The 10,927-nt window shown below is 30.5% G+C and overlaps 1 protein-coding gene across 1 annotated transcript; it reads left to right on the top strand.

The window, feature by feature from the left end:
• Positions 1-5,567: 5,567 nt before the first annotated feature.
• On the top strand, positions 5,568-9,341 carry LOC108999037 (amino acid permease 4-like). Its single transcript, XM_018975832.2, has 7 exons — positions 5,568-5,632; positions 6,075-6,145; positions 7,098-7,334; positions 7,723-7,825; positions 7,967-8,190; positions 8,302-8,444; positions 8,511-9,341. Exons 2-7 carry the CDS (start codon positions 6,085-6,087, stop codon positions 9,165-9,167), a joined length of 1,425 nt encoding a protein of 474 aa, XP_018831377.2. The 5' UTR covers positions 5,568-5,632; positions 6,075-6,084; the 3' UTR covers positions 9,168-9,341.
• Positions 9,342-10,927: the final 1,586 nt, after the last annotated feature.

Here is a 10,927-nt window from a genome sequence, read left to right as displayed (position 1 = left end):
AGCCTCAAACCGAAAAGGTTTAACTCCACCCCTACTAGTTAAGCCTCCTCGAGTATCTAACCAAATGGGAACATGATCCGAATAAGCTGCTCCTCCATTTTGAACTGTTAAATTCGGAAAAGCAGAGCACCATCCCGAATTTGCAAGAAAACGATCCAACATTTCACTAATAACACCTTCACCTTCACGTCTATTACACAAAGTAAACGGAACTCCAACAAAACCCAAATCTCTAAGATGCCCTTCCGCTGGAGCTGCAACGTGTATTTACTATTTACACGGTTTTTTTTTTCAAGTTATTTTTTATATAGATTTTTTTAATATTTTTTATTTTAATATTTTTAAAATATAAAATAAATTTAAAACATCATTAAAAATATTTTTTTTCAAAAAGTAGAAAAAAATTATTAAAAAATACTTCCTTAATCATAAAGTAAAATAAAAATTATAAAAAATATTTTTTATTTTACTTCGTGATTAAGAAAGTATTGTTTAATAATATTATGAATTTTTTTTTATAAAAGATGATGGTAGAACCACCGCTGGAGCTCCTGCTGGCTCTAACAGTGTTTTTTCATGTATTTTTTTAAGTTATTTTTTATATAGATGTTTTTAATACTTTTTAATATTTTAAAAAAATAAAATAAATTTAAAATATCATTAAAAAAATACTGTCTTGACCAGAAAGTAAAAAAAAAATTATTAAAAAATACTTTCATAATTACGAAATAAAATATTAAAATATTTTTTAATATTTTAATATTTTATTTCGTAATTATGAAAGTATTTTTTAATAATTTAATAAATTTTTTATTTTTTAAAATATTTAAAATTATTAAAAAAATTTATATAAAACTAAAAACAAAAAAAAAAATATAAAAAAATACAGGAGGTCCCAACGGGAGCCCCGGCGGGGGGGCTGGCGGGGGGGCTCTAGCATTATTCTTAAAGGAAATAAAAAAAAAAGGAAGACTTCGGAAAGGGCCGGAGACTTCTGCATGCGGGTTCGTGTAGGTAGGTGATGGTTATAACTACCCATTTAGTACAGAAGATGGAGAATGGCAACTACTGAATAATCCACGCTGATCAAGTAACGCTCAAAAATAATATTTTAGTCATAAAAAAAAGTTACACAAAATAGATTTATAAATTCATTTAGTTTGTTATAATTTATTAGATTATAAATTTATTTTTATTTTAAAATACATCTAACTTATTATATAAAGGATTTAGGCCTCATTTGATTATATAAATGAGATACAATTAAATAAAATAAAAGTTAAAAATTTAATAAAATATTATTAAAATTAAATTATTTATTATTTATTATATAAATATTTAAAAAATTATAATAATTATATGAAATAATAATCTCTATACATCTAGAAAAAATATACATTAATTAAAGACTGAATGATGTCACTTCACAACAACCAACCTTGGAGCTGTGACGCTGTCAAAATTTACTTTAAAGTAAACATCAGAGTATAGGTATACATGCGTACAATTTCTCGATGGTTATAAAAATCTCGAAGAGGTTTTCATATCCAAAGAAACAGCTAAACCACTGTAACCAACTGCATTGGGCCACCTTTTCATTCAAAATTCATTTTAATGTATTTAATTTTATTATTATTTTTTTTAATTTATATATAAAATATAATAAATAATTTAATATACTGCTTTAACTACCATTAAAGCTGAGCAGCGATAATGTCATAATCGGAGTGTCTTTTTCGCGAATTTTGTCATTATGTGGAAGACCTTTTGCAGCAACCGTGGAATTTTCTTACATTTTGGGATTCGAATTTGAATTTTAAATTGGTGTTTCGAATGAGATTTATTTTCACTTAAGGAAATAATTTTTATTAATATTGTGAAATTTTTATTTTTTTAAAAAATATTTATGTTGATTAAAAAAATATATTAAAAAAAAAATACACTATTTGATAAACTTAGAAAATGGCTCATTTTCTTAGGCAGTGATCGGGGAAGCAAATGGATCAATTATAGACGGTACCGCTGGTATTACAGACGGGTTTCTGACTGTGACCGATTAACGTCCTTGCACGGGACTTTTGCTACAAAGTGGACTAGACTTATATATAGATGTTAGAGAGAAATCTGTTCATGACAATTATACTGAACAAATCAAGCCATCCATCTCAAGTCAACAATCGATTGATAACCGACTATCAAGCTCTGCAGATCATGCAATCAAACACACGCCTGCAAGTTAAGGACATTTGCCTTGACTATCATTCATAATTATCTATAGGTACGTTTGACAAATGCAGAGTAAAGTGAGCTAGCTGTCACGCATGTACATAAGACAACCCGTACTGTGTATGGAAAAATGCAGATTATTTTTCAATCTCCTTTAATCGATGTCCAACATAGTTGATTCTTTAGGCCAAGTAATTTGGAAGCTTGTGTCTTCTTCTAAAAGATTAATGATACATACATAATTTTTTTACAATCTAAATTTATTTACGTAAATATGATGTTAATTTTATAAATTATTTTACGTTACAAGATAAATTCAAGGTTACAAGATATATTATTTTATAATCATTGAGAAATTGTACGTATAGAGCTATTATACTCTGATGTTTCATTAAAGCCTTTCTTTCTTTCTTTCTGTATTTTTTTTTTCCTTTTTTAAGGTAGTGATCAGTCCTTAAATTATTATTATTATTTAACAAATCAGTCCTTCAATTAAATCCTTGGATATTATTATTAAATAGACCCCCTTAAGTACATGACGACCCTCATACCCCTCCCCCTTTAATCACTGATCACTTCTGCCACCCCCAGCCAATATGGTTCACTGTTCAGTCACTGGAATTATTAATGTTCACTTCTGTCACTTCTGTCACTTCTGTCATCTACTGAGTTTCTGGTCGAGTTGGTTTGTTTGGGTTTGGAATTGGATACCCCCTGTTCAGTCGCTTTTACGCGTCCCATATACTCCCAGCCTTGTTATATAGGGACATCACTCATGTAGTACAGTTCCATCCACAACTTTCGCATTCTAATTTGGAACAAAATCTGGTGGAACCAGTCAAATCCTTCGAACGAGAATATTCGTTTGGGACGAAAAGATTTCATTCCAAAAATTCATTCAAATGGAACATAATCTGTTCAAACGGCCAAGTATCTATTCAAACTCTATCAAAATTTGATTTGAGCGAGACGAATGTATTTGATCTTGATCGTATGGATGGAGTGTTCAAACAATTTATTTTTGTTCAAACATCTATATTTATGTTCGAACAAAAATACTCTGATTGAACACGATTTATATATGTTCAAATTGAAAACATCTATTCAAACGCGTGGTTCAATATTTTTATTCAAAAGGCATATGGTATATTTGAATGATGATAAATGTATTCGAACAAATTATTATTTGTTTGAATGTTCAAATATGAAGTCTGTTCGAACAGACAATTAATCTATTCAAATAGAATTGACAGTTTTCAAATCATTTGAATAGTTTTGATTGATAATTCAAACGGAAGCTAAAATGCATCCGAATGGTAATAAATTGCAAATTATCTTTCAAACTGGGTATTTTACGTTCGAACGGTACTCATGATATAATATAGTGTAAATTAAAAATATGAAACTAATATTAAATATTGTAATTAAAACATCAAATTGTTCAAATGTTTAAGTGAGAATAATAAAAATACAACTAAAGAAAAATAAATTCTAGGATTGTGGTGGCATAGAGTTTTGGGATAACATTAATTACTACTGCTCGAACTTTTTTGGGTTTGAATCTCTAGCTTCTTCTGTACGTTTTGTTTTAATATTGCCTCTATATTCGTTGCCTAATTTAACTGAGTCTACACCTCTCTTTGCTTGGAACTCTAATGTTCGATCTCGAGCTTTGCTTTCTCTAATTCTCGAGAGTTGTTATTTGATCTGACTTGAGGAGAGGATGATAATGCTGAGGAAAGCTCCACCCAACGTTCTAAGCCCCTCAAATATCCAGAACGTGATTCAAGAATCTGAGAAATATTTGAATATCGTTCACAGATAATTCATCATATAGACCCACAACAATTAATTTCTAAAAGTGATACCATCTTGTCCTATAAAAAAAGTCATTAGAGATGGTATAAATAACAAAAATATTATTAGACAATACAAATAAAAAAAACTTAAACTTATATAATTTGTTTCTGTTTCAGGACAGGTCTAAACACAAGCACGATTTAAATGTGATTTAACATATAATTGGTTAGATTATAGTTGGCAAGACTTTCTTGTTCCTGCAAAAGGAGAATCTATATTATTATTTCAATCTTAGATTTTGATATGTTAATATTTAACAGAGAATAGTATAACGTTATCAATTTTTTTTATAATCAATAAAAAGATTGAGAATTCACATGATAATGTATTGTTAAATTTATACTATTTACTTTATTGACAGTATTATGTTGTTAAAAAAAATTAAAAAATATTATTATTATTATATTTGTTTAATGCATTCATCATATGTTATAAAAAAAAAGATAACATTATTATGTCAGCCAACCTTTGTGCTGTCAAAATTGACTTTAATGAAACAGCAGAGTATAATAGCTCTACATACGTACAATTTATCGATGGCTATAAAAATCCAAAGAAACAGCTCAACCACGTGAATAAAAGACTTTAATAAAACAACTGTGTTCTCGTTGGCAATATTAATTGAACCATTAGAATGAAGAAAGACCAAATGCGCTTGACTCTCTTTTATACGGCCTAATTCGACTGCCTATCATAAATTATTGAATTTATGCCTTCAACTACCAGAGTTTAATAATTTTCATTACCATTACTTTAGCTACGATCATTAGATTGAAAAATTAAGAAGAAAAAATATTTAAAAGTTATTATATACTCAAATCGTTAAGATTTAAATTTTAATTAATTTTATAATACATAATTATTGGGCTGAATGAAAGGTATATTTTAGAGATTTCACAAGAGTTACCATGTAAGAAAATGATCACATTAATGTCAGTTTTTATGGACAGCTTTTGCGGCATTTTAAAGAACCAATATTGTGTTTTCTTCTATATTTTAATTTGGACAATATAGTCAATATTGTAATATTTATCCAGTTTTAGGATTGGTTTGAATAATAAATTGAGATAAAATAAGATGAGAAGAATTGTGAATAGTAGTGAGATAGTTTGAATTAAAATATTTTGTAAAGTTTTGAGAAAGAAGAGAAAAAAAGTTGAAAAAAATATTATAAAATTAAAATATTATTTTTTAATATTATGTTTATTTTAGAATTTGAAAAAAAATTGATTTATTTTTTATATTTTATTTAAAAGTTTCATAAAATTGTAATAATTATATATTAATGATTAGATAAAAAAGTTAAAAATTAAAAATTAAAAATTATTTATATTTATAATATTTAAATTTTGAGATAAGATAATATTAAATGAGATGAAAACATCTCTATCCAAACCAGCCTAGACGGCCATGATCTCTACATGGTAGTGGTGGACGTGGATCTATAAAATCTAATCCACTTGTACCAAAACTCTCGTCCAAAGGGTGAGATCTGTATCAAAAACCGCATTAGTCTTTCTGAAGCTAGCTTATCAACTTGATCGAGGTACGAAGCTGGTTACCTTCGGTGTTTTTGATTGTCCTGCATGCATGCTTGATTGAATATTGTATTTCGACATATATAAAAAATTAATTTATGTTTCAGATATTTTTATTTTTCTGTTATTATTTTATATAAGTACTCAATCGTCACCCATATATTGTATATCCACTCATTCATACATACGTAATATCATATTAATTCTTGTAATTAATTTTCAATATTGATCTTAGAAAAGATCAAAGAAAATAATAGAAGAGGGTGATAGCTCATTATCTCAATCTCATGCTTTTTATGCTCCTCTCTTTCGAGCTATCCTAAATGATGACTGGAAGCTACTAAAGCTTTTATTCAGATTCATCGAAACTGCATATTATACCTAATTTTATTTCTATTCCACACAAGCAGTATCAATCTAACCACAACTTCTTGCACTCTGACCTTTCAGATCAACAAACATGGTGGACAACAGTTCAACCAACAATAACGGGCAGCAGCTACCCGGCCAAGACCCGCGAGGTGGCTAACATCCGGCCTACACCATATATACACCCACATAATTTTTTATATTTTTCCTTAACAAATATGGAGTGTAGAAATGATGAGTAGAAGAACTCAATTAGTTTCATCCCCTAAATCTAGATCCATTCCCTCCTCCTGAAATTCTGATATTTTTTTATTAATTTAATCTAAAATTATGGAAGAATAAATATAAAAAGAATATTATAATATAAAAAATTTTTTTGGGTGCTTTTGCTATGCTGTCTAGCGCATACCTTTGGATGTGCCCTTTAGTGTAAATTATTATACTTTTTATAAAAAAATTTTTAAAAGAATACAATAATAGTCACATATTTAACTATTAAATAAAAAATAATTAAAAAATATATCAGCTGTCAAAATGAGCTGGCAAAACCATGAGAAATACTATCATTTTTCATTATTTTAATCTCAAATATATTTTATTCTCTATCAATCATATATATGCTCGTTGATTCATCATAATATGACTTTTCATGTGTCATTTTCTTTAGCTTTTGTTTTGAAAACTTATGTTGAACAATATGGACAAGCCAATTAAAAACTCTAAACCATAAACGTTGTTAAGACTAGATTTAAAAAAAAAAAAAAATTGAACGTCTGTTTTTTACTTTTAATATTGTTGAGATAAGGCCGTTTCTTGATAAAATAAGTGACTTTTTCTTATAAATTATTTGCTAGTTTATATTGAGAAGGAATTATGTGATAAATAATAATCTTTATTTGTTAAAAAAACATTGAAATCAATTGACATGTTAGATGCTTTTATTTTTTTTATTTTTTATTCAAACTTGAAACTTCTTATGTTTAAGTAATCTTTTAATTCTTATCCTGTACTTGGTACGTAATCATTAAAATGATGAATTTTCTTTTCAAAATATACAAAAGTAAACTGATTTGGTGTTTGGTGTTAAAATTTAATTTAAACCAGTGCCATGGCCGGTTTTGACTGCAACTGGTTTCATACTACTGGCTGTGGCTGGGCCTGGGGTCTTGTCCTTGGCTTGGAACATGGCTCAGCTTGGATGGATTGCTGGTCCTGCTGCGATAATTTTGTTCTCCTTCCTTACTTGGATTGCCTCCATAATCCTCTGCGACTTCTATTTTTCACCTGATGACCCTGACAAGAGAAATCCCGCTTACATGGACGTCATTCGATCCTATCTAGGTATTGAAATCCTACGAAATTTTTGTTTTCAATCAGTGGTCAAATTGATCACAAAGTGATCGAGTACTGTTCTTGATGATGATGATCAAGGAATAAACTTTTTTTTTTTTTTTGGGGTGAAATTATATTATTCTAAAAGTAACTAATTTTTTTTTTTTTTACACATTCCATAATCCTTGCATATCGTATTAATATATATATATATATTATATTATATAATACAAAAAGTACTATTAAAAATATAATTTCTAGATACAAATTATAAATTTATTCATACAAAACATGAAACTTAATAAAATCCAAAGAGTTTTTAACAAACAAGTAATAAGAAAACCATGCAAAGAATAATCTTAGATTTAACCCTAAATTTATTTGGCTGTTTTTCAAGGTGCCGGCCGTACTGCAAATGTCAAGATATGCTGGGTAATTCAGTACTTGAATCTTCTTGTGACTGCCAGTTTGTACACAGACTCAGCATCCCAAATGATGGCGTACGTTTGTTTGATAGATCTGATCTTGATTAATATACATTTGCCCTCTTACATTTGGAGTTTAACTCGATTAGTATGCGGCTGATGCATGCATGGGCCGTTTACTTGGATTTTGATTTGATTTGACGTACGTACGTACAGGGATATCCAATGGGTCTCTAAATGCACCAAAAACAACAACGGCAGCTTTAAGATACCATGTTGGGTTTATCAGAAACCGTATTTCATTGTATTTGGTGTCACTCAAATACTTCTCTCCCAAATTTCCGATTTTCGTCGCTTACGTTGGCTCACCCTTCTCTGTTTCGGGGCGTTCCTAATTTATTCATCAATTGGTGTTGGCCTTTCTCTCACCAAAATAGCAAGTCAGTATGCATAACTTTTCTTTGGATTAAAATATATGTACGTACGTACGTACGTACAGGGATATCCAATAGCAAGTCAGTATATATTTCACCTTGCATAAATATTACAAGGTAATAATTGGAGCATCAAAGGAAGTCTGGAGCCTCATGGTAACATTAATATGACTCGAGCCAAAAAGACGCGGCTGATCTTTAATGCGCTTGGGGATATAGCTGGCGCATTCGATTTCTCTAGCGTCCTTCTTGAAATTGAGGTATATATATTTTCATCTAAAATGTTAATTCGACTTACAATATGAGATAACCAAATTGTAAAACAGGACACAATTGGCCGTGGATTACCAGCTCAAGAGGCCCAGAAAATCATGAGGAAGGCCATTCATTATGGCCTTCCAGCCACAGCCTGTATGTGCCTATTTTTTGGCTGCCTGGGTTACGCTGCTTTGGGAGAGGAAACCACTGAATACATATTCCTTTATGGCTTCTATGAACATCATTGGCTTCTAAACATAGCAATTTCTGCAATGGTACTCCACTATGCAGGTGCATACCAAATTTTTGTCCAACCCATTTTCGCAATGTTTGAGAAAGCTGCTGTGAAAAGATTTAGTCCGGATAATGAATTCATCAAGAGGAAAATTAAAATCTGGACCTACGAATTCAAGCTCTTCCAGTTGGTTTTGAGGACATTTTTCGTGATCGTGACCACTTTGTTATCAATGTTTCTAGCGATTTACTTGGACATTCTTGTACTCATTGAGATTCTAGCATTTTGGCCCATCGTATTTTACTTCCCAGTGAAGATTTATATAATGGAAAAGAAAATACCAATGTGGAGCGCAAGAGGTCTGGGGCTTCAGATGATTAGTTGCGGAATCCTCATCGTTACCATAGCTGCAGCTGCTGCCAATATTGTCGATGTTTTTCTCCAGGATTCTTATAATCCAATCATGCCCGATCGTTATGATTGGTCATGATTGAATGATAACGATCGGGCATGATTGGATGGGTTAAAATTGATGAATAGTAGTGAGATGAGTTGAAATGAGTTATAAATCTAAATAATATAATTTCGTTGTACTAGCTAGGGAAATCTAGAAAATGTTGATCTGCTGACCTACTTTGTAATGATGATCATAGCGATTGTTGCAGCCAACCTGGCCTAGAATAATATAATTTCAGTATGTAGCTAGGTACGTACCGTAAGATAATTGAAAATCGTGGGAAAACTCGTACAATGTGTAGGAAAGACATGCTAAATTTATTTAATTAATTTCCAAGTAAATCGCTAATATATCATTAAAATCTCTCGACAGAGATCATATATGTAATATAAATAATATATTTTGTCAAAATTAAATATGATGTTAGAAGGATGATAAAATAAGTGCGATATCTAATTAATTTATACATACTCTCTCTTTCACACACACATGATATATAGGTATAAGAAAGCACCCAATTTCATGTTCTAATTACCCTTAATTAGATTAATATTCTATACATTTAGGAATTTTTCTTTCAAGTTATGAAGTAATCAAAGGTCGGTTGGCAACGTACAACAATCATCATTAAAAGGTAAGGCTTAGGCAGCAGATGATCATCAACATGATTCTCTAGACTTCTAAGTAACAAGAAATTAATTAAGAGTGCTAAACCTTATAAATTGATATTAAAGATCAAATTGTAGACGTTAATCTTAATTAATACAAGATCGATGTTCAACCTAACAGCGATTGGGCATGATGGGTTCATGAGACCCATTGAGAAAAACATCAACAGTATTGGCAGCAGCTGCAGCTATTGTAACGATGATGCACCCAAATTTAGGACTTGAAGGCAAAGCCGTATTGAACTCCACTTTGGGCCGAAACGCCAAAATCTGTACGAGTTTAAGCACGTCCAAATAGATCGCTAGAAACATTGACTATAAAGTAGGCGTACTGCTGGCTCGGTCTCCACATATATATATATATATATATATATATATATATATGTTTATATATACACACTAGCATGCAGTGGTTCGCCCAGTTTAAAGTGCCGCCTACGTAGGTGCCGGTATTGTTAGTTCTCAAGTTACATTTACATCTGCGTATATGTTCCATTGTCCCAGTAGGGGTGATACCCGGCCCTATGGGTGGGGCCACCCCTCCCCCGCCCCCCACCACTGCATATGCAGGGGTGGGGAATTTTTCCCCGTACCCCTATCCCGTGCATCCGCCAGGGTGCAGGGGTAGACTCCCATCCGTCCGCATCCCAGCATCCTCTTAATGGGCCTTCGGCCCAGTATAATTTTCTAGACTCTAAATGGCTCAGAATCGATTTTTGGGCCACTTTGGACTCATAATTTAACTTAAGAAATATATAGATTTAAAAATTGAAAAAAAATATATATATATATATATATATATAATCATAGATTGAACTATTAAGTAGATATTAAGTTTTAACTATTAACTAATTAAATAATAATCATCACAAAGGCGCTGAGATAAAATAAGTAGTTTACAATGATACAAATTAAGAGAATTAATAAACTATTACACTATTATAAACTCCTCTAAAAAAAATAAATATTATAAATTATACAATTAACTATTGTAGTAACATTACAATTAATTGTAAATTAACAAAATCATATTTTTTCAATTTGATCAATTTGATTTTGGGATGGAGCCGTAGCGGTGAGTTCACTAAATAGTGAGTTGTGTCGATTGCTGTGAAACTGAAAATC

This window comes from Juglans regia, chromosome 15, assembly GCF_001411555.2.
Source record: "Juglans regia cultivar Chandler chromosome 15, Walnut 2.0, whole genome shotgun sequence".
NCBI lineage: Eukaryota > Viridiplantae > Streptophyta > Magnoliopsida > Fagales > Juglandaceae > Juglans > Juglans regia.
The sequence above is the reverse complement of the archived record's forward strand: the minus strand, read 5'-3'. Positions and strand labels throughout refer to the sequence as shown.